Consider the following 25,376-nt stretch of genomic DNA (forward strand, 5'->3'; position numbering starts at 1 on the left):
CTTCTTTTTTCATACATCAGTATCCTTTCCCTGCCTCCTTTCTAGCAAAACTGGGAAAGGCTTCCTGCCCTTACAAAAGAAAGGGGGGTGCATAAGTGGTTACGAGCCCGTCGCAGCAGACAGCCGAGAGCGTGCGCACGATGGTGGGCCTTCTGTCCAAGACTCCTTTTGCGGCTTGGTCGCAGGCAGGGCGTGGAGGTGATGACCCAGACAACCCCTTCCTCCGCAGCTGCTGCCGGCGAACCCCGCGGGCCAACCCCCCTCCCACTCTAGATTCCCGGCGCCCGCCAGTTAGCTGTGACGTGGCTCTGCATCGAGCGCATGCGCCGGCCAGTCCGGTTCACTTCTCTCAGCCACCACCTCCCAACCGGCTGGAGTGGGCGGGGTCTGGGGTTCTGGAAAGCCGCGCGGCCGAAGAGGGAGGAGGGTGTGTGCGTGAAGCCGTGCGCCGAGCTAGCGAAAGGTTCGGTGGCTGAGGCACAGTAGGAGGAGCAGAAGGCGGTGGCTGCGGCTCCCGCCCGCACAGAGCGCGCGTCTCACGAACCTCCCTCCCACTCTAGGGCGGGCGGCGGCGGGGAGAGGAGGAGGAGGAGGTAGTGGAGGAGGAGGAGGAGGAGGAGGGAGCGTCTCTGCCACCGCCTCCTGGTCCCCAGCGCCGAGCTGCCGCCACCTCCCTCCGCGGTGATCTTCCCTCCATGGTCCTGCCGCGGCCCCCCCTGTAGCCCGAGCTGCCCCGCGTCGCGCCGGAGCCGGCCTCGGGCAGAGGGAACGGCCGCGATCTCGCGGCCCCCGAGGGCTGACGAGCTGAAAGCGGGGAGGTGCGCGGTCCCTGAGGATCCGCACTCCGGGCAGTGCGGCCCCAGCAGCGCGAGGAGCGGCGGGCGGGCGGGCGGCGTCGGGCCCGGGCCGCCCTCACTCCGCGCCCCGGCCCCGCCGCCCGCGCCGGGGCGGTCGCCCGCAGAGGCAGGCTCCGCTGCAGTCTCCGGGCCTCGCCGCTGCGGCCCGGCTCGGGCGTACTCAGCACCGAGGGCTCGCGGGTCCCGAGGGGAGGAGACGATCTCCGGGCCGGGCGCTGAGCTCTTTGGCGCCCCCACCCCCGTTTTCGGAGGCCCACTCCCCACCTCTGCGGCCCCTGTCCTCTTCGGACCATGGCCGACGACGACGTGCTGTTCGAGGACGTGTACGAGCTGTGCGAGGTGATCGGCAAGTGAGTCTCCACGCGAGGCAACGGGAGTGTGGGAATATGCATTTCAGGGATGCCCTGGTCCTCCCGCACCCGCTTCGGGCCTGCCCCCTGCCCTCCCAACCCTCCACCTCCCTTATCCTCCTCACCCACGAGTATTTATAGAAGTACCTGGACCGGGGTCTGGGGTTCTCTGCGATGTGTTGAGGCAAACGAGGCGATGTCGGGCACATGAGGCGCGGGGCGGCAGAAATCTGCTGCCTGCGTTTTATCTGATGGTTGCACAGGGACGTGGCAGAACCGATTTTATAGTTGTTTCCTGGGAACAGTTGGGCTTATTGTTACCTTGAATGTAGCACAGACCAGTAATGAAAAGAGCAGCTTGCATTTCCTTTGCTTGCATGGAGAGGTAGACGAAGAACGTCCAGGATTTTCAACTATGGGGTGTGTGTCTATTGTGCAGGATATTAGATGCCTTTGTGCTCACCCCATGTCCGGATTGGAGGGGGTCATTTAAGACGGGGTGCGTTTAGTTTCAGCAAATTCCTCACCTAGCGTAGATGAACATGGGAAGAGTTGGAGACATCGTAATTTCTAATGCCTCATTTATACGGTGACTTTGTTCGAAGCTTTCCTTGAGTGTTGATGGTGGTGGTGGTTAGCGTGGTAGAGCTGTCTGCTTTGAGTCACCCGGCTGGTCTAGAAGATAGAACTGACAGTCCAAATGCTCATCCTTTCATCTTTGTTGTATAATTACACTAGGGAAAGGCATGGAATCAGATTAATCACAGTGCTGATTGAGAATTAAATCTGCAGTTCTTCATCTAATTGTCCATTCCTTAAATCTGTTTTGAATAGTTTCCTTTTCATTCTTGTCAAACACTATTCCAAGTGCACAATTCTTGGAAGGGAAATGCTGGCAGTTTGCTTGTGAGAGAAATGCTGGCTGGCAGTTTGAAGTTGATTTCCTAGTTCAGCGTTGTGTTCTCTGGCTTTAGAAGTTGGGGAGATAAGATTTAAGAGTAATTTTGGCTTATTTAATAAAGATTGCTGGGTAGCTACATCGAAATATTTATTGCCTATTCAGAGGTCTGTATTTGGGAATTGAAACCTTAGAACAGTAGGCTCTATTTCTTTTAAATTGTCTGCAGTACTGAATTTCAATTTGTTTAAGTGCTGAAAACTCATTTTTTTCCTTCCATATTGAGGTATTACAGTTTTGCATGAAATGGTGAAACTGTGAGTAGAGGTTGCTACACACTTTACTCACACCCAATTGCCAGGAGGACATGTTACTCCTTGCCCCTATTGTTACATGACCAGCCTTTCTACTAGAAGGATATACAAATATAACCCGGTAAAGTGGTTGAGGAAGTACTCTAGGGCAGCACTGTCCAAAGATATAGAATGTGAGCCACATATGTAATTTAAGATTTTCTATTAGCCACATAAAAAAAGTAAAAACAGGTGAAACTATTGTCCATAAAATATTTTATTTAACTCAATAAATCTGAAATGTTATCGTTTCAACATGTAATCAGTATAAAATTTTTTTTACTTCCTTTCTTTTTCTTTCATGTGAAGTCTTTGAAATCCAGTTTATGTTTTACATGAACAGCACATATCAATTATCATACTAAGCTAATTTTCTTTTCGAAAATACTTTATCTGTATTTAGGTTTCATAAATTTTACATTTGAAAAAGTAGATTCACATATCTAAGTTGCTCCAAACATACTTAAAAGTTTTCCAGTAGCAGAATTGAGCGTGTGTTTCTAAATTTAAATTTAAATTATTTAAAATTAAATAAAATTCAAAATTCAGTTCCTCAGTCAGATGTTTCAGGTGCTCAGTGGCCACATGTGAATAGCACCATTCTAGAGAGACAAATATGCCAGAAATCTCCTTGGTTTCTTTATTTTTAGGAGCACCCAGTGAAGGTAAATTAGGTGTTTCCCCAAAGCAGCAAAATGACTGTGTGTGTGGGTGAACTATGTTTGTTGCATCTTAGTTATATCTGATGTAAATGCGCCAGCAAAGTCATAATTGGAAAAGGTGAGAATAAAATGTTGGTTATATTGTGATGACTGAAAATAGCCAGCATTGAATCAATTTTGATAGCTAGTTCTGATTACTTAACATTTTTAAGAGTGGTGATATGATATTTTAGGATATTTAAAATAAGTGATCAGCATCACATTAGCACAATCAGTATTTGCTGACTTAATTGATAGAATAGTTTTAGGAAACACTCCTGGTAGAGCCAAATCCATCTCTTTTGTGGTTTTGAAGCTGCTTGAGGAGAGAGAGCAAGCTAATTTTGAGGTGATAGGCATTCTATGGCTACCTTGACTACTGTGATCTGTGAAATCTTGTTCATATCCTACAAAATCTGACTTGGTCAGTTCCATTGACAATATGCCACTCCGTGAATAATGAATTCCAGGTAATCTTATTGGTAACGAATGTAATGATAGTCTTCCTTACCCCATGTAAAGGTTGAAGGTTTTCTAGTAAATTGTCTCAGCATATATTGATCTGAAAATTGAAATTCACTTGAGATTTTCTTGTAGGGACAGTTGACAGCATATCATTTTAACTTAGGATTTGTTCAACTCTGAATTTAAACAGAAAGGCCTTGAAGATGCTCACTTGTACTAAAAACATTTTTGTTGATGTCTGTCCAAGGTCTGTGGAATTTTGTTTTTCTTCTATACCAAATAAGTACCATCAGTTGTTTTTGACCACTAGGGTTTTAATAGCTTTAAATTTTTACTAAGGCCTCTTTAAAATGGATTTAATTTCCCAAGACTAGTTGACCACCCACTCACTCCCCTGCTTATCCACACCCCCCCCCATTTACTTACCCTCCTACTCATCTACTGTGTACTAGATCTTACTTGGTAGCGGTAAATTAAAGTTCCGGTTTACTTTAGACCCTCTGTTTTTTTCCCCCTTGGTTGAGAACAACATCTTGCAGAGTTAAGAGTTCTAGAGCATAAGGTCTTTCTGGTGGTTGAAGCCTTTGTTAACACTATCTTTGAGAGATTCGTGATCCTGATTCATTATGAATATTAGGAGAATCTTATTTATTTTTTTAATTGAAACTTTTTCTCTGTTTCTTATTTTTAAAAGTCTTGCAAAAGCTCCTTTGAATACCTATCATTTCCATAGCATTTTCCCATGTGGCATCTTTCAAGTGACTGAAACAAAGTTCCAGTGATGGAACCTGATCATAGTCTCCAAACTTCTTGTCTTAGCAAATGTAGGAATTACTATAAAGGAATGGTATAATGCACATATAGGTTATTGGCTAATTTTATATCGTGATCATTTATTGCATCTTTTGCAAACGTATGGTTTTGTACGTAAGTGTACAATCACTTATTATAGGAAGGAAATGTTGAGATGATTCCTCCGAATTAAAACAGAAAAGTGGCTACTTTGTTGGCCCAGCAGTTTCTGTGAAAGAGAATAGCAAAATACAGGCAGTATCCACTTTGTGGAAGCTCAATATTTGCCCTGGTATTTAGAGTATTTAATAACCTGGAACTACTAGGTTTAGTACGTTTTACTGGTCTGGTCATTCCTAAAATTGGAATGATGTAGCATGACCCCTGCTCAAGGATGACGTGCAAGTTTGTGTATTTGCTTATACCTCAGGACCACTTGTATTTAATTATAGTTATTTATTTATGGGTCCCTCTACCTACCTAATATGGAGCTTCTTGAGGGCAAGGAACATTTTTTATCCATCTTTCTCCATTACTTAACACAGTGCCTGCAGTGTAATAGCCACTCATTAGCTATGGAATGAATTGAACAGTTTTTGTAAAATCTCATTTAAAGGCAAAAAGAAAGCGTGTTTCTCAACCTCAAAGCAATTACTGTCCCAAAAGTCTGTATTAGTGGAAAGTAGTGGTCCTCTACCTGGCTGCATATTAGAATAACCAGGGGAGCTTTTAAAAAAGATCACTACCAGAGCCCTGTGTCAGATCAGTGAGATCAGAATCTCTGGGAGTGGGTCCTGGTCATTGGTGTGTGTGTGTGTATATGTGTATATATGTTTAAGCCAAGGGATTCTAATGTACAACTACGATTGATGAGTTACTGGCCTAAAACTTGGGTTATATATGTAATATTTTAGAACAGGCTTTCTAAAAGCCTATAATTTTTAAAAAGTCAAATTTGAGTGCTATTGGAGCTAAAAAACCCAAACATGGATTTATCCTCTGTGTGCTTGTTTTTCTGAGCCTTTTTATGTGAGAATTTTGTTTCAGCCTGTATTTGGCCTTAATTTCTTGTGCCTTTAAGATTCACATTGATTTATGATCTAATGCTAACGTTGATTGTCAGATGTTTAGGACAACACAGAACAAGGATTGCTTCAATAATAGTAGATGGTGGGTGTCTATTGTAACAACTTAATGTAATAGTAAGAACTTTATCAATTTAGTTGGATTGTGTTTGCATATGTACCCTATTGAAAGAGTATGGTTAAGTTGCTTATATACTTTAAATTCTATACTCGTGATTTAAATAGTCAGTAGCCAGAGAATTGAGTTTAAATGTAATCTTTATGTAAATACTGGAAGAATAATCTGTAAAATATAAAATTCAGCATAGAGAAAAATTCAGCTTTACTAATTTGTACTAAGTGTGATAGTTTCCACATATATTGACTGGCCCAGTGATTTGGGTTTCTAGCATTGCAAGGAGGATTACATCATGTTGGAAAACATTTCTTGGAAAATTTAACTAAACATTTTAGGTAAACTAGTTTTTAATGTTAGGAAAAGACAAAGTGTGAGCCAGAAGGGATCAGAAATTTTCCAGAAATGAGTAAAAGATGTTCCATGAAAGAAGTGCTTGATCACAGCAACAGGCATGCAACAAGGTAAAAGTAACAGTCACCAGCTAAACTGCTGGTATCCCAGAAAGTGTCCAAACTATGGGAGTTAAGCTGCACTTTCCATTTAGTAAAAACCTGTTAAACACAGGATGTGTATTCCTACACATGGCAGGTTTTACTGGGAGTAGGTGAGCAATGTTGATTCCTGATTATGAGGTTTGATTCTGGGACCTCTTTTTTTTTTTTTTTTTTTTTTTTTGACAGGGAGCTACTTGGTTGCTTTTCCACATGTATATGACCTTCTCAGTTTCCTCATGTCTGCTTTAAGAGACTGCTGTAAAAGTTGGGGCTTTTGAAGTGCTATTTGCACATTGTCTTCATAAATACTCTCTCTGAACTTTCCTAACTTCAATGACTGTGACATGCTTCTTGTTCTAGTTTGCTAGCTGCTGGAATGCAATATACCAGAAACTGAATGGCTTTTAAAAAGGGAAATTTAATGAGTTGCTAGTTTACAGTTCTAAGGCCGAGAAAATATCCCAATTAAAGCAAGTCTAAAGAAATGTCCAATCAAAGGCATCTAGGGAAAGATACCTTGGTTCAAGAAGGCCGATGAAGTTCAGGGTTTCTCTCTCAAGTGAGAAGGCACGTGGCGAACACAGTCAGGGCTTCTCTCTCAGCTGGAAGGGCACATGGTGAACACAGCATCATCTGCTAGCTTTCTCTCCTGGCTTCCTATTTCATGAAGCTCCCCGGGAGGTGTCTTCCTTCTTCATCTCCAAAGGTCGCTGGCTGGTGGACTCTCTGCTTTGTAGTGTTGCTCTCTCTGAATCTCTCTGAATCTCTCATTCTCCAAAATGTTTCCTCTTTTATAGGGCTTCAGAAACTAATCAAGACCCACTCAAATGGGTGGAGACATGTCATCCCCTAATCCAGTTTAACAACCATTCACATCAACCAGAGAGATGATCTCATTACAGTTTCAAATATACAGTATTGAATAGGGATTATTCTACCTTTAAGAAATGGGATTTATATTAAAACATGGCTTTTCTTAGGGGGCATACTTCCTTTCAAACCAGCACACTTCTATATCCTTTACATATGCTGCTTACCCCACCTCCATTTTTTCCTTATACCTGCAACAATTTCACCTGATTAACGAAATAATATTCCTTAAATTGTGTTCTTGGATATTTCTTTTAAATTGAAATTTCTTCCATCTACAATTTTTACTCTACTCAGTAATCTTTATGTAAGTACTGGAAGAATAAAGAAGCAAGTATACCTTGTTTTTTGAGATTGTTCTTGAATTATTGCATTTTTGTAAATGCTTTCATATTTTGTGTGGTAAGAGCACTATGTTAAAAGTAGAGAAAACTTATATAGCTTAATACCTGTTTTGTAAGGGAATTAACATTTATGTCATCTAATGTTAGGTATTTTACATGTATTATCTCATTTAATGGTATCCATTTTGCAGAGAACACAGATTCATTGGAGGGGGGTGATGAGTAATTTTCCCAGGATCACATGGAATTCCAGTTGGTTCTCAAGTTCATTCATTTTATGGTGCATTCTGCTGCTGATTCAAATTGCGAATATACTACATTGAGTTTCCTTAAAATAAGGTACATATCTTCATTTTCAGAGTTTATATAGTGCAAATTTTAATTGCTGGACTTTAGGTAAATTTCTTACCTCTTCAGTAGAGGTTTCATACCACTATTCCTTTGTTCATTTATTTCATTTTTCTTTAACGTTTTTCTCTTTAATGAAGTATTGGTGTTTGTTGCCAAACTGAAAAGTCTGTGAATTCTTAAGTAGTGGAAATATAGAAGCTGCATATCTGTCCAAAATATAATTAGTTTTGAATTGTGGTCTACCCCATCTATTCTCCAAGTTTTTCCTTACAATTTCCCTCCCTTAACTAACAGAATAGTTGATTAATTACTCCTAACTTGCCAAACCAGAAGTAATGAGGTTTCAGAGTGTGTTGGGAGGTTGGAAGGGGTGGTTTCGATATATCCTGACATATGATAAAAATAGTGAAATTTTTCTCTCTGACTGAGAACTCTGTACAGAAGAGCAGCTGCTGAGTCTGTGGATATTTTAGCTGTCTTCCAGGACTGTGCACCTAAATAATCAAATGGCTGAGTTACTGCTACAGAGCAGGTACTTGACTTCAGCCAACAAACCGATGGGATGTGTTGCCCTCACATTTCTTTTTCTTTCAGTTGCTATTGGCAGTGCGGATTCTAGCACCACCAAACCTGGCTCTCGATTTACTCTAGTGGGTTCAAAGTGCTGTCTGACCTGCTATCCTATCTTTCTCTTCTGGGTCCACCCAGGTATCCCCTCCTTCAACTGGACAAATGTAATTACCCTAATTGCTCACTGTATTAATGATTATAGAACCCTATATTAATAATGATTATAGAACCATAGTCAGTATAAGAGAGTCTCTCTATTACTTTCTACACAGGGAGGAATAGTTTCTATAGACAGTTTGACTAAAATTGTATTTCCAATTTTGATATTTAATAATTTTCTATTTTCTCTTTATTAATTATCTAGTTTTAACAAAATAAATTATAGAAGTAGTGATGCTCATGGTAGATTAAAAAATATGAACGGTACAAAGTAAATCACAAGCCTCCCATTCTCTAATGCATAGCCCCATTCTACAGAGGTAACCACTGTTCAGTTTCTTGTACTTCTTTCTTGAAGTTTTTTGTTTAAACAACATGGAATCATGTTTGCACACTATAATAAAACCTGCAGCTTTCACTGAAAAATAGTATATCTGATGATCTTTCCATATTGGACTATTTATGTATTATATATCTGTCTCTGTCTCCTTTTTAATTGCTGCATCTTAATCCATTTATGGATTGGTACTTTGGCTTTGGATTAGATGCAAGCCATTTCTAAATGGACATGTGTTGGAAATGTGGGACTAGAGTACTGGAGTTTGGGGTGAGAGATCTGGAATGACAGTGAAGATTTAGGAATCACTGATGTGGAAGTGAAGTTATGAGTGAATGAGGTCTTGGGGGTTGACTGAGCTTGAAGGTTGTGGTTTGGAGTATAATTTAAGCATTAGAAAAATCAGGATAGTTGGATGTCACAGAAGTTGAAAAATGGGGAGGATCAATAATGTAAAATGCCATTATTGAAATTGAAAACCAAGAAAGGTAACAAAGAGGCAGTTTAAAAGCACGAATATAGCGTTAAATATTCAGTTCGTGGCATAACCAAAAAGGAAGATTTTGGCTTCATTTCTGTTGATGTTTGTAATATTATGCTATTCTGTGCCACTCTCAAAAGTAACATATTTAGGGTTAAAAAAAAAGGAGTAGAATTCTTTTTCACTGTAATTGTATTTTGCAGATTTTGATGGCTGGCTTTCGATAAAATTATTCGGTTTTCCTAAAATTAGGTCCTTTTCATTCCTGAGTTTGGTGCATGACTTTCAATTAAATGGAAGCCTTTCATGAAGTAATCAAGTAAATTTTAGATCTTTTAAATTTTAACTCTTGTTATTTTTCAAACCATTGTTCTTTTCTTAAATCCTTTCCCTATAGGGAACTTAATTCTTGCCTCGATTTTTTTGGACCATGTTGTATAAGTAAAATACTAGTATTCTTTCCTCCTTTCACATCCTTCCTATCGCCCAGCTAAATTTGTTCATTGTATTTTTTAAGTTGTCCAAATTTATTCATAATAAGAAATGATTACTTCACTGCACTTAAGCCTTTTTTTTTTTTTTTTTGTATCTAAGTGCCCACTATTTCATTTTAGCTACTTTCATTCTGTTACTGGGCTGTTGTTCCACATTTGTATGTTATCCTTTGATTTCTTTTTACACTTTTTTTTGCACTATAGCCATTGTTTTGAACATTTGAATCATTTACAGGTAGACATAATTGTTCTCTCTTTCTCTCTTCCTCCTTCCCCCCCCTTTGGTCAGTTTAATAATATCCCAAATATACTATGTTGAGTCTATATTTCAGGCTTTTAACCCTGAATTTGAAGTATTTTGGTGTACTTAAATCTAAGATGAAAGAATTACCATTTAACCATATTCAGATTTTAGTATTTTGTTAAAACACTTGCTCTTCATTCAGTACAAATGTCTCTAGCCTTGCTATGGTGTGCAAATTACCATTAGACTACAGCTCTTTTGTAGACTCTATTTTGTGTTTTTAGTAAACATCATAGGTTTTCAGATTTTCTGTTTACCCTTGATATGTACTTTCCCCTAAGCATGTGAATCACCATTGCTTTGTGGCTTGTAAGGCAGCCCCCTAAATTCTGATCTTTGAACATGGTGTGGCTAGTTTCCTCTTATTGCTAGAAGAAATACCTGTTTCACAAGCCATTTGCATGGACTAGTGATTATAAAGTGCAGCACCAGTACTTTTTATCTCTAGAACGTCTTTGAGATACTCAAATTACTTTTGGCAGCTATGTAGATAAGTTTTAACAGTTTCCAAATTTGCAACTTTTCCAGGGCTAAGCACAGGCTCTATTTCATAAATAATATGATGACATGAGCATTCTTTTCCTACCATGTGCATAAAATTGTCAGTGGTGTTAACATTTATTCATTCATTTACCCATTCATTTCTTGCTGTGGGTCCCTGTGCGAGTTAGGTAACTTCTCAGAGCCTCAGTTTCTTTATCTGTAAAATGAGGGTGTTAATACATACCTTGCAGGATTGTTGCCAGGATTGAATAACTCAAGTCACAGAATATATAATTTCTTAAACAACCTTTAGACATTTTACATAGATCATGATAGTAGCTATTGTTGTTGTTATTATTTAAGGAGCTCCCTGTCAGTGGGAGAATATGACAAATTAGTTAAAATCTAATCTAGATAGTCCATAAGTCTTGTTAGGGCTAGGGTCACATCTGACCTGTTTACCTTTCTATCTTCTGCTTAACTTGTAAATGACAAATACTAAGTACTGAGTCAGTGATTGTGAATGAGTGAGTGTGTTAAGTGAGAAATCCAGGGACCATGTGAAGAGTTGGGGAAATCTTTGCACGGGAGGGTGAGGCTTGAATAATTCATGGTCTTCTTCTTGGGTAGCTCACTTAATCTTTTTTTAAATTTTTGTTGTGTTAATATATATATACACACAATATAAAATTTCCCATTTTGACCACTTTCAAGTATTCAAATCAATAATGTTAATTGTTAATTATTTTATTTTAAACTTTTTTTATTGCATAGTATAACATATATACAAAGCAAAGAAATAAAAAAGCAATAGTTTTCAAAGCACTTTTAAATAAGTGGTTACAGGATAGATCCCAGAGTTTGTCATGGGCTACTATACAATATATTTCCTTCTAATATATTTCCTCTAATATTTTTCCTTCTAGCTGATCCAGAATATAGGAGACTAGAGGGCTTAAGTACTTTTTCATTATCACAATCTACTTTTTTTTCCTTCTTTTTTTTGTGAACAATAACATATACAAAAAAGCTATAAATTTCCAAGCGCAGCACCACAGTTAGTTGTAGAACATATTTCAGAGTTTGACATGGGTTACAATTTCACAATTTTAGGTTTTTATTTCTAGCTTCTCTAAAATACTGGAGACTAAAAGAGATATCGATTTAATGATTCAGCATTCATATTCATTTGTTATGTTCTGTCTTCTATGTATAATTCCACCATCACCTTTGATCTTTCCATACCTCTCATTGAGATTGTTTGACTATGGCAATTCTAAATTTTTGGTTGAAAGGGTCTGTCACTAACATGGGGTTGGGAGATGGAACTATCTGATGTTCTGGAGAGGCTGGGCTAGGTTTCAGGACTTATCTGGACCACGGACCCATCTGGAGGTTGTAGGTTTCTGGTAAGTTGCTCTAGTGCCTGGAACCCTTGTGGAATCATATAAATTGCCCTAGGTGTTCTTTAGGATTGGCTGGAATGGTCCTGGTTGGGCGTTGGCAGGTTATGATAGGTAGCAAGGTCTACCTGAAGTTTGCATAAAAGCAACCATGAGAGTAGCCTCTCGACTCTATTTGAACTGTCTCTGCCACTGACGCTTTATTAATTACACTTCTTTTCCCCCATTTGGTCAAGATGTAATTGTTGATCCCACAGTGCCAGGTCTGGATTCTTCCCTGGGAGTCCTCTCCCAGGTCAGCCAGGGAGACTTTCACCCCTGGATATCATGTCCCACGTAGTGGGAAGGGCAATGATTTCACTTGCAGAGTTGGGCTTAGATTGAGGCCACATCTGAGAACAAACAGAGGTCCTCCAGAAGTAACTCTTAGGCATGCCTGTAAGTAGTCTAAGCTTCTGTGTTACCTACATAAGCTTCACAAGAGTAAGCCTCATGAGCAAGGGCATGGATTATTGATTTGGGTGTCCCTAAATTTTGACACAGTGTCAGGAGGTTCCGTGATTGTAAGGTTTAATAGTTCCATATTCTTTCTCCCCTCCCTTAGGGTACTTTGCCAATACATTTTGATTATCTGGTTAATATGCTCTAAGATGTTTCCAGGCATTACAATAATCTATACAGGATTAAAGGACCTCTTTCTCATCCTGTGTTCCCTGTGTTTCAGTTGTTCAAATGAGCTATACAGATAGGTTGAATTAGATTATGCACTACAGAAAATTTCAGTTCCAGACCGAATAAACCTTTCTTCCATTGGACTCAAAGAGTATATGTGGTTCTAAAATATAGACGCTGTCTTCCTTACCCCTATGTTCTGAATTACTTTAACCCCAACTTGTTTGGCTTTGTTCTTAACTCTAAATATCAGTTTATATATATATATATATATATATATATATATAATAGCCTTTCAAATAATAATCACTGCTCCGGACTTAATCTGTCTTCTCTAAAAGCTTACAATCTAGGTTCCTGTTTTCTTATAAGCGTTTTCAAAAGGTGACCATACCATTGTTGTTTTCTTCACTTTTGGCTTACTTTGTCTCACTAAATGTCCCACATGTTCATTCACATCGTTGCATGCCTCACGACATTGTTCCTTTTTGTAGCAGCACAGCACACTATTGTTCGCCATTCTACTTCTCCATCAGTGCATCCTTCAGCCACCTGCATGCATCAGGCATCATGTAGAGGGCCCAAAGTCCACAGTCCATCAACATTCTCAATTTTAGATAATTTCATTGTTCCCAAGAAACAGAAAACCAGTATACACACCCTCACCAAATAAGAAATCTAAACCTCCTCTTAAGTCTTGTCCTTCCCCCCATTATTTACCTCTGCTGTTGCTGTGGTAGTGCTGATGGTTTCCTTTTGAACATAGCTCATAGTATGCAGTACCCTGTACCCTGGACTTAAACACTTTTTATACAAGAATCATGTCTTTGAAGTAATTCTTACAGGAACTCATTCATATTTCTAGTGTGAATCAGTGGGATACGTAGGTCTATACAGCCCCTTTCAATCTTGTTCATCTTCAGTATGGTAATATTACATCTAGACCTACTAGAGAATCACCTTTGCTGCTATCTATTCCTTTACATTGGAGTTCAATCTCATTTGGTAACAGTTCACCCATTTCTAGCTTCTATGTATCTCTAAGTCCCCTGTATTCTGAATTATAACTCTCTGATTGTACCTCTATGCTGGTCATAAAAGTGGAATCATAGAGTATCTGTCCTTTTGTGTCTGGCTAATTTCACTCAGCATTATGTCCTCACAGCTCATTCATCTTGACATGTGCTTCAGGACTTCATTTTGTCTTACTGCTGCATAATATTCTATCATATATATACTACATTTTGTGGATCCACTCGTCTCTTGATGGGCATTTGGTTTATTTCCATCTTTTGGCGATTGTGAATAATGCTGCTATGAACATTGGTGTGCAAATGTGTGTTTGTGCCATTGCTTTCAGCTCTTCCGGGTATATAACAAATAGTGGTATTGCTGGGCCATAGGGCAGCTTGATATTTGTACATTCCCACCAGCAGTGCATAAGTGTCCCAGTTTCTCCACATCCTCTACAACATTTATGTTTCCTGATTGTTTAATAGCAGCCATTCTTATAGGTGTGAGGTTGTATCTCATTGTAGTCTTGATCTGCATTTCTCTTATAGCCAGTGAAAGTGCGTCTCTTCATGTGCTTTTGAGCATCTGTATTTGCTCTTCAGAAAAATGCCTATTCATATCTTTAGCCCATTTTATAATTGGGTTGTTTGTTCTTTTATTGTTGAGTTGTATGATTTCTTTGTATATACAGGAAATCAAACTTTTGTCTGATATGTGATTTCCAAATATTTTCTCTCATTGAGTTGGCTGCCTCTTCACCTTTTTGACAGAGTCTTTGAGGTACAGAAACATTTGATTTTGAGGAGTTCCCATTTATCTATTTTTTCTTTTGTTGCTTGTGCTTTGGGTGAAAAGTTTAGGAAACTACCTCCTATTATTAGGTCTTGAATATGTTTCCCTACATTTTCTTCAAGAAGCTTTATGGTGCTAGTTCTTATATTTAGGTGTTTGATCCACTTTGAGTTAATTTTTGAGTAGGGGTCCTCTTTCATTCTTTTGGCTATTGATATCCAGTTCTTCCATGCCCAATTATTGAAAAGATTATTTTGTCACAGTTCAGAGGATTTGGGGGCCTTGTCAGAAGTCAGGTTACCATGTATTTGTGGTCTATTTCTGTACTCTTGATTTGATTCCATTGGTCAGTGCTTCTGTCTTTGTGCCAGTACCATGCTATTTTGACCACTGTGACTTTATAATAGATTTTAAAGTCAGGGAGTGTTAATCCTCCCACTTTGTTTTTCTTTTTTAGGATACTTATAGCTATTCAGGGCTCGTTCCCAGATGAATTTGGTAGTTAGCTTTTCCAAATCTTCAAAGTATGTTGTTGGAATTTTGATTGGTCCTGTGTTGAATCTGTACATCAATTTGGGGGAGAATTGACATCTTAACTATATTTAACCTTCCTATCCATGAGTAGTGAATGTCTTTCCACCTATTTAGATCTCCTTTGATTTTTTAGCAATGTTATGTAGTTGTCTGTGTACAAGTCCTGTACATCCCTTGTTAAGTTCATTCCAAAGTATTTGATTCTTTTAGTGGCTATTTTGAATGGAAATTTTTCCTTAACTGAGTCCTCGGCTAGGTCATTGCTTGTGTATAGAAATGTTACTGATTTTTACACATTAATTTTATATCACACCACCTTGCTGAATTTGTTTATTAGCTCAAGTAACTTTGCTGTGGATTTCTCAGGATCTTCCAAGTATAGTATAATATCATCTGCAAATAATAAGAGTTTTACTTCTTCCTTTCCAATTTGGATGCCTTTTTTTTTTGTCCTGCCTGATTGCTCTACCTAGAACTTCTAGCACAATGTTGAATAATAGTGGTGACAGTGGGCAACCTTGTCTTGTACCTGATCTTAGGGGGAAGGCTTTCAGTCTCTCTCCATTAAGTTGATGTTGGCTCTCGGTTTTTCATATATTCCCTTTATCATATTGAGGTAGTTACCTTTGATTGCTATCTTTGGGAATGCTTTGATAAGAAAAGGATGCTGAATTTTGTTGAATGCTTTTTCAGCATCAATTGAGATAATCAAGTGATTTTTCCCTTTTGATTTGTTACTGTGCTGTATTACACTAATTGATTTTCTTGTGTTGAACCATCCTTGCATTCCTGGTATAAATCTCACTTGATCCTAGTGTATGGTTCTTTTAATGTGCTGTTGGATTCAATTTGCTAATGTTTTATTGAGAATTTTTGCATCTATGTTCATTAGGGAGATTGGCCTGTAGTTTTCCTTTCCTATAGCATTTTTGCCCGGTTTTGGTATTAAATGAGATTAGCTTCAGAAAATGAGTTAGGTAGAGTTCCTTTTTCCTCAATTTTTTGGAAAAGTTTGAGCAAGATGGGTGTTAGATCTTTCTGGAGTGTTTGATAAAATTGCCCTGTGAAGCCATCTGGCCCTGGGCTTTTCTTTGTAGTAAGATTTTTGATAACTGATTGAATCTCTTTACTTATGATTGGTTTGTTGAGATCTTGTATTTCTTCCTGGGTCAGTGCAGCCTGTTTGTGTGTCTCCAGGAATTTGTCCATTTCATCTAAGTTGTCTAGTTTGTTGGCGTATAGTTGTTCATAGTAACCGCTTAAGATTTCTTTTATTTCTTCAGAGTCTGTAGTAACGCACCCCTTCTCATTTCTGATTTTATTTATTTGCATCATCCCTCTTTTTTCTTTGTCAGTCTTAGTAGTGGCCCATCAGTTTTATTGATTTTCTCAAAGAACCAACTTTTGGTTTTATTGAGTCTTTTTATTGTTCTTTTGTTCTCCCATTCCTTTATCTCTGCTTTATTCTTTGTTATTTCTCTTCTCCTATTTGCTTTGCTGTTAGTTTTCTGTTCTTTCTCAAGTTCCACCAGGTTTGCTGTTAAGTCCTCAATTTTGCTCTGTTTTGTTTTTTAATATAGGCATTTAAGGCAATAAATATCCCTCTCAGCACAGCCTTTGCCGCATCCCGTAAATTCTGATAAGTTGTATTCTCATTTTCATTCATCTCCAGATAGCTGCTAATTTCTCTAGCAATTTCTTCTTTGACCCACTGGTTGTTTAAGAGTGTGTTATTTAATCTCCATATATTTGTGAATATTCTCATTCTTTGGTGGTTATTGAAACCCAGCTTCATCCCATTGTGATCAGAGAAAGTGCTTTGAATAATTTCAATATCTTTAAATTTATAAAGACCTATTTTGTGCCCCAGCATATGATCTATCCTGGAGAATGTTCCATGAACACTTGAGAAGAATGTATATCCTTGTGCTTTGGGGTGCAATGACCTGTATGTGTCTGTTAGGTGTAATTCATTTATCAAGTTATTTAACTTCTCTATTTCTTTGTTGATCTTCAGTCTGGTTGTTCTGTCTATAGAGGAAAGTGGTGTATTGAAGTCTCCTACTGTTATTGTTGAAACATATATGGCTCCCTTTAGTTTTGCCAATGTCTGTCTCTTGTACTTTGGAGTTCCTTGATTGGTAGCATAAACATTTATGATTGTTATATCTTCTTGGTGAATTAACCCTTTAATTAATATATAGTGTCCTTCTTTGTCTCTAATGATGTCTTTACATTTAAAGTCTATTTTGTCCAATATTAGTATAGCTACTCCTGCTTTCTTTTGGTTACAACTTGTGTGGAAGATCTTTTTCCATCTTTTCACTTTCAATCTATTTCTATCCTTGTGTCTAAGATGAGTCTCTTGTAAGCAGTATATAGCTGGATTATGTTTCTTAATCCATTCTGCCTATCTGTATGTTTTAATTGGTAAGTTTTGTCCATTAACATTCAAAGTTACTAATGAAAAGGTGTTTCTTGATTCCACCATGTTATCTTTTTAATTTTCTTTGTCAGATCTGTATATTCTTTTCCTCTTTCTCTTTGTATTCTTTAAATTACCCTTAGTGGTACTCTTCAATTATGTGCCCTCCTCCACTCCTTTTTTTTTTTCAGCTGGCAAAACTCCTTTTAGTATTTCTTGTGGGACCTGTCTCTTGTTGACAGTTTTTTCCAGGACTTCTTTGTTTGTGAAAGCTTTAATCTCTCCCTCAATTTTAAAGGACAGTTTGGCTGAGTACAGAATTCTTGGCTAGAAGCTTTTCTCTTTCAGGATCTTGAGTATACCATACCACTGCCTTCTCGCCTCCAGGGTGCTAGTTGAGTAGTCTGAACTCAGTCTTATTTGATTTCCCTTGTATGTAGTAGATAGTTTTTCTCTTGCGGCTTTCAGGATTTTCTGCTTCTCTTCAACATTCGACAGACCGATTAGTATGTGCCTTTGGGGAGGCCTATTTGGTTTATTCTTTTTGGAGTTCTTTTACTTGTATATTTATGCCCTTTATGCGGCTTGAGAAGTTTTCCCCCATTTTGTCCTCAACTACTCTTCCTAGCCCTTTACTCCTCTCTTCTCCTTCTGGGATACCAGTGATTCTTATATTTGTGCGCTTTGTTTTGTCTGTCATTTCCCTGAGTTCCCATTCATTTTTTTCCATGTTTTTTGCCATGTGCTGTTTTGAGTCTTCGAAGTCAATTATCCTGTCCTCTATATCACTTATTCTTTCTTCTGTCTCTTCAAATCTGGTGTTTTGTGCCTCTAGTATGTTTTTTATTTGGGCAACAGAATCTTTAATCTCTGTGATTTCTGCTACTTTTCTGCTATTTTTCTGCTTATTCTTTCAAATTTCTCTTTGTGCTCTTCTGCTGTCTTCTTGATCTCCTTTATGGCATTTGCTATCCCATTTATTTTATTAAGTAGAGTTATATGAGCATTTCTTATTAGTAGTTCCAATGTCTGTGTCTCCTCAGTCATTTTAGTTTAGTCATTAGGTAGGGCTATATCTGTCTGCATTGTGTTATGCTTAGTGATCTTCTGCTGTCTTTGTGGCATGTAGATAGCTTGATGGATTTACTTTTGGAGTTGATTTCTTTCAGTAGTTTAAGGCCTTGTGTTTGCGGGATGGTTGTACAGCAGGGAGCAGGGCACGGGATGGAGCACTCAGTATTGTGATTTGTTTTAGGGCAGGTATGGGCGCAGGTTGGGGATATTACACTGGTGCTTGTGAATGTGGGCACCCAGCGGCCAGGGAGGATGTAGTTTTGCGGGTGCACTGGTCTGGGGGACGTAACCCTGGTGTGCACTGGTCTAAGGCATGGGACCCTTTGTGTGCATGTATAGAGCTGTGGCAGCAGGTTGGCATTATGCCTTTGTGGATCGGGGGCAGATGTGACCCAGCTGTGCAGGTTGATACTTTCTCACAGCTGGGAAGTGAGACTGAGGGCTGTGCGCATGCACGGTTCTAGGACGGCTGTAATGTGGAGTTCCTAGAGCTGAATGACATCATTGGGCACCATGTACATGCGTGGGCCTGGGAGTGCCGTAAATGGATACGCTGAGCTCAGGGAAGGGGGGATGAGGCTGTGCGACACTATGGGTGGGGGGTGGGGTGGGGGTAGCCCAGTTATGGAGGTTAGTGCCCGCAACCTTTATGGGTTGGTAACAGCCTACAGGGAACTAGGAGTGGGAGGTAGTGCTTGGGAGGGGTGTAGGAGAGGTGTGTTGGGCTGCATTTGGGGTGGGGTTGTGGGGCAGGTTTGTGCACTGGGGACTGGTAGGGTGGGGGGTGCCTGGAGGACAGGAAACAAGAGCGGGTGAGGGGGTTCAGGTGTGGGGGTGTGGGGTGAGTTGCTGGTCACGAGACTGTGCTGGTGAGGTTAGCGGGCCCAAGAAATGTGGCCTGGCTTACTTTCTAGTCCTGTGTACCCGTCTGTGCACTCCCATGGTCTCTGCTGCTGTGTGCCTCCACAGCAGGCTCCAGCTTTCTGTCTCTCAGTTCCTTGGCCTCTGCAACCAGGGCAGCCACCTGTGGTGCAGAAGGCTCTCCCAGGTCATCCGCACTCCCAAATTGCTGCCTCAGTCGCCCTCCTGTCCCTTCTCTGGCTTTTCTGTGGAGCTGGGTTAATCTCAAGCTGCTGTAGTTGGCCATCTTCCTGGAAGTCCACTCAATCTTTTTAGGTTGAGGAATACAGATTTAGAAAATTAAAGAAATGTTAAGTATGTTTAAAGAAAGTTATTTTTTATTTTTAGTAACACAGCAAACACATATTTAAGAAATTAAAAAAATAGGGATAAAGCTAAAGTTTTCAGGGACAATTTTAGGATGTTTGCTGTTCTAATATTTTGTGACTTGGGTGCTCACTATGTGCTGGACATGGTGTTAAATTTTGTATATTTATCTGTATTGGCAGCAACTTTTCCCTCCCATTTTACAAATGAGGAAACTGAGAAGAGAGAGATGAGTAATTTGGCTTAGGCAAAGTGGCAATAATAAGTGGCACCTGAGCATGTGTGACCCCATCTAAGTCCTTGCTATTCAGCATTGTGCTTTATTACCTCTTACCTAGTATGGGCAGACACTGGTTGTTTTTTAAGAGGTATTTGTAAATGTAAGACTCCAATATTCTGATTTTGGATGCTTTAGCAGGTTGATCAATCAGATGCCTGTTTTTGTTTGGTAACAGTTTTTTTGAGATATAATTCGTATACTGTACAACTCATCCAATTATACTAGTGGCTATATTGTTTACCTCTTGGGATTCTTATGAATGTAAAATGACATAATTCTTAAAACTCTTAAACTACCTTATGTATTATCTAGATTTTTTTTTGAAATGAACACTTCTGATTAGGAATGGGCTTTGTTGGATTTTCTTTGATTTTGCAAAACTCATTTACCTTTTTATGAAACTGATTTTATTTTCTTGTTTGGTTTATAGAGCTTAATACTTCTCAACCCTTTATAACACTTAAAGCTTATTAAATGAAAATATTGAATAAGGAGATTTGAGTAAAAATTGTTTATTTTACTGATGGAGCAGTGCTAACTTTATACTGAAGTCAAAGCAAAGAAAACATTGCAGCTATTTATGTGTGTGTGTTTTTCCCCCTACTTCTTTTAACATTTTTTATGTTGTTTGAGTTTTTTGACACCTTGGAACGTAATAGAAATGATGAATTTTTGTGGCCAGTCAGATGTGAACTTTGGCAGCTAATTGCAATTTGGGATGTCCTGTTTAGTCAATAAGGCCTAGATTAGTGGTTCTCACAGTGTGGACCAGCAGCAGCAGCACCTGGGAACTTTAGTGTTTTGTAAGAACAAAGATACCACATATTGTAGGCAATCTTTTGATATTTATGAGTATTTGTTTTCATTGGTCTTCCCACAACCAAGGAAGGATGCTTCTATCCTTAGAATGTCATGGCACATTCTTAATTTTTCTTGTCTTTGTTCTTAGCCTTTAAGATGATTGGTTGTCAGCTTCATATAAAATGCATGCAGTTAATTTTAACATTTTTCTTATTGATGGTCTGATAAAAGTATAATGGCTTTTGAAAGAAATGCCTTCTTGCAATTTCCATTCACTCTACTAGTAAGATCAGGCAAAAGTGTTGTTTTTGCAGTTGTGATTCCATGGTTGTATTTTTCATAGTAAGATCAGGCAAAAGTATTGTTTTGCAGTTGTGATTGTATTTTTCTTCTGTGGCTGATGTTTTAGGTTAGGAAACATGACTTGGCCACATGATACTGATCTATATTACTTGTGAATTTGGTTCATGATTTGTTTCAGGGTGAGCACTTTGGTAGGAGATGCTGAGGAAGACACAAGAAATGTTGAGTGAGCTTGAGACTGCAAGTGTTTGAGTAAGACCTTTCATTTAGATCTTCCCAAGCAACTTAATTCATACCTTTTGCCCTGTTTATTCATCCCAGAGGTGAGGTACAATGAGAGAGGGTCCAACAGTAACCAACCCTCAGAGTGTGGTGACTTAGTACTATTGCCAAAAGCAGCCCATCTGTAGGAGAATTTGAACTTCACTGTTCTTTTGCAATATAGTGTGGAAATGCAGTACTTTTAAAATTAAACTGTTATTTATAGAGGTAAATAAAATGTAAGCTCTTTAAAAAGGAGCAGTGTTCTGCAGCCTTATTGTCCCAGTCAGCGCAATAGCCACCCAGACAAATCATCTGAACAACCACATTGTTTCTGTTTTATCAACCTGAAAAGGGGTCAGGGGTGGGTAGTAATAAAAGCTTGAGCAATCTAGCTGTACTTTAGGCAAGAGAAATGCTCTGGTGAATCTTAACAGTGTTGTCCTCTCCTCATGTGCATGGGAGTTTGGGACAGTCCCATGGAACTAGAGGTAAGCTTTAGTAATTTTCCCCATTCCTTGGCAGCTGGGGACTTGGGCTCCAGAGAAGTAACTGTTGTAGATATAGAGCCATTTTAAAGACTACAATGTTCAGATTCAGAATTTCTGAGTAGATAGAGTGTGATTTAAGGGTACTTATTCTGTAGGAATAGGACAAGGCCTCCATATGACATAAATTTATTGGAGCTTGTGTACTTTAATATATATTTTAAGTTTCATTAGGTCATGATTCATGGGTATTCTAATCATTGCTGCATGTCTACCACCTAGATAGTATTTAGGACATAGTAGATATTCATTATATAGTTGTCAAGCCAATTTAAAGAAGGGGAGGAAGTGGCTGAACACATTAAAAAAGAAAAATTCTGGCCCATAATGCACAGTCAGGAATTCATATTTTCATTTAGTGCTAATATTTTGCTGCTTTAAAAACTATCTACTTGTCTTTGAGATAGGTTAGTAGACATAGAATTGTACAGTATATGCTGACTACTGCTGGATTCCTAAATAATAGTGCTCCTAGTTGAGATCTAAAAGATCATTGTTATAGTTGAGTTAGATGGAGAAAAAGTTTCTAAGGTTGAGATGTAATGGAGAATTTTATAGTAAGTAAAATTAATAATACTTGTTTACCTAATCTAAAACTATTTTCCCATTTATAAAATGGGGACATAGTAGAATCTCTGTTTATGGACAAAGATATTCCAAGTTGAACAAATGAACCTATGGGACCTTTATGATTTGGGGACATTGTTTGTGTTTTATGGGCAGTTACATTCTGGTTATGATGTTGAATTTTCTGATTCTCTAAAAGGTATAATCAAAACTTGTGTGTTACTATTAAGTACAACACACTTCTTTTTGAGGGAAGTGTAAAACAGTTTCTTTACTATTAAAAGTCAACAGATAATGAGGGCATTATGGGTCAGTGAAAGGGATTCATGAGCATTAGATCAAAAAATTCAGATATAGTAGACTTTGTATTCTGTTTTAATAAAAAGACAGGTGTAGGTAATCCAAAATGGCGATAGAAAGTTTATTTAATAACCAAAAAATAGGTAATATTTATGGAACATCTACCATACATGAATTATCTCATTTAATTCTCAAAACAAACCCATTTGATAGGTAGTTATACTTTCATATTACAAATGAATTGAGACTTAGTTACTGAGTTCAAGAGATTTACATAGCTGTGAGGGCAAAGCCAAGTTTCTAATCTAGGTTGTGTTACTCTAAAGCACAATTACAGCTTCTGTGCTATATTACTTTCCAATTTTTATGATGTTTGGTTTTCTTGCCATCCATACTTCATTCCCACTTTGTTACTAGCTCAGTAGAGTTATTTATAATAACCAAATGTACAGTGCTTTTTGTGCCTTAACGGGGCTATTTTTTTTTAGTTTTTTTTTAATTTATTAATTTAAAAAATTAAGAACAAACAAAAACATTAACATATAATTCCGTTCTACATATATATTCAGTAATTCTCAATATCATCACATAGTTGCATATTCATCATTTCTTAGAACATTTGCATCAATTCAGAAAAAGAAATAAAAAGACAACAGAAAAAGAAATAAAACAATAACAGAAAAAAAAGATTATACATACCATACCCCTTACCCCTCACTTTCATTTATCACTAGCATTTCAAACTAAATTTATTTTAACATTTGTTCCCCCTATTCCTTATTTTTCTTTTGTTTTTTTAAAACTTATTTATTAATAAAGAAAATTAACAAACAAAATAAAACATTAAAACATATAATCAGTAATTCACAATATCATCACTTAGTTGCATAGTCATCATTTCTTAGAACATTTGCATTAATTCAGAAAAAGAAATAAAAAGACAATAGAAAAAGAAATAAAATGAACACAGGAAAGAAAAAAAAAGATTATACCTACCATACCCCTTACCCCTAGCTTTCATTGATCACTAACATTTCAAACTTAATTTATTTTAGCATTTGTTCCCCCTATTATTTATTTTTATTTCATATGTTCTACTCGTTTGTTGACAACGTAGATAAAAGGAGCATCAGACTCAAGGTTTTCACAATCACACAGTCACAATTGTGACAGCTATATCATTATTCAATCATCCTCAAGAAACATGGCTACTGGAACACAGCTCTACATTTTCAGGCAGTTCCCTCCAGCCTCTCCACTACATCTTGAGTAACAAGGTGATATCTATTTAATGCGTAAGAATAACCTCCAGGACAACCTCTCGGCTCTGTTTGGAATCTCTCAGCCATTGACACTTTGTCTCATTTCCCTCTTCCCTCTTTTGATCGAGAAGGTTTTCTCAATCCCTTGATGCTAAGTCTCAGCTTATTCTAGGGTTTTTCTCAGTCCCTTGATGCTGAGTCTGAGCTCATTCTAGGATTTCTGTCCCACGTTGCCAGGAAGGTCCACACCCCTGGGAGTCATGTCCCACGTAGACAAGGGGAGGGTGGTGAGATTGCTTGTTGTGTTGGCTGGAGAGAGAGGCCACATCTGAGCAACAAAAGAGGCTCTCTTGGGGGTGACTCTTAAGCCTGAATTTTAAGTAGACTTGACCTATCCTTTGTGGGGTTAAGTTTCATATGAACAAACCCCAAGACTGGGGGCTCAGCCTATAGCTTTGGTTGTCCACACTGCTTGTGAGAATATCAAGAATTCAACTTGGGGAAGTTGTATTTCTCTCCATTCTCACCATTCCCCAAAGGGGGCTTTGCAAATACTTTTCCACTCACTGATTGAATCACTCTGGGATTCATCGGGGCATCACTCTGGACAAACCAACAAAATTGCATGTCCTACCTGAGATTGTAAGTACTTATGGTGTTCACTCAAACTGTCTACATAAGTTATATTAGGAAATTCACTAGTCAAAATATAAATTTTGTACCAAATAAACATTTTTTGCTTTAGTCTCAAACATAAGGTGACATTTTAAAATATTAATTACCATCTATTTTCAGCACCCTGCAATAATGACATTCCTTTGTTCTTCCTCATGCAAAAACATGTTTTAAAATTTGTACATTTAGTCACTATTATTATACACTCTAGGCATTCCTAGATTATACCATCTCAATCTTTAACATCTATCTTTCTTTCTGATTTCATTTATGTCCCCAGCCCTCCTCCCTTTGTCATTCTCACATGCAGCTTCATTCAGTGTTAATGGGGCTATTTGTTAGCCAACCCTCCTTCCTCCTTCTGCCTTCTCCCAATACTAGTGTGTACACATGCACACATTTACAGGCCCCACTTACCTGAAAGCACAGCTCAAATATCTCTTTCTTTGTGAAGCTGTCCTATACCCTTCCAGGCTTAGCAGCTTTCTTTTCTGTGTTTCCATTTCTGTAGTTAATTTTTAAATATTCCCAAGATTTAATGATATTTACCAACTAAGGAAAGAGTTATGTCATGCCAAGAAGTTTTGGGAGCTACCATCTCACCTGGTTGAGGGTACATAATGTCCTAAGATATAAGCTAGGCTGCTGACCTTATTTTTGTTTGTGACACTGGGACACACTGAACCCTATTTATAGCTGCTGTGTTTGAGACTCTAACAAGGAAGTGATCTT

At 38.4% G+C, this 25,376-nt stretch overlaps 1 protein-coding gene across 8 annotated transcripts in view; it reads left to right on the top strand.

Annotated features, from left to right (window-relative positions):
* The first annotated feature begins 979 nt into the window (after nt 1-979).
* CASK (calcium/calmodulin dependent serine protein kinase) overlaps nt 980-25,376 on the top strand; it is a 533,324-nt gene continuing 508,927 nt past the window's right edge. For 4 of the 8 annotated variants that reach the window (XM_077145443.1, XM_077145445.1, XM_077145446.1 and 1 more), the window contains exon 1: nt 980-1,207. In XM_077145443.1, coding sequence (XP_077001558.1) covers nt 1,149-1,207 — 59 coding nt within the window. In that variant the 5' untranslated portion in view covers nt 980-1,148. The remainder of the gene's footprint in view (nt 1,208-25,376) is intronic. The other 4 variants (XM_077145444.1, XM_077145451.1, XM_077145447.1 and 1 more) reach the window with 1 other exon arrangement.

Source organism: Tamandua tetradactyla, chromosome X, assembly GCF_023851605.1.
Source record: "Tamandua tetradactyla isolate mTamTet1 chromosome X, mTamTet1.pri, whole genome shotgun sequence".
NCBI lineage: Eukaryota > Metazoa > Chordata > Mammalia > Pilosa > Myrmecophagidae > Tamandua > Tamandua tetradactyla.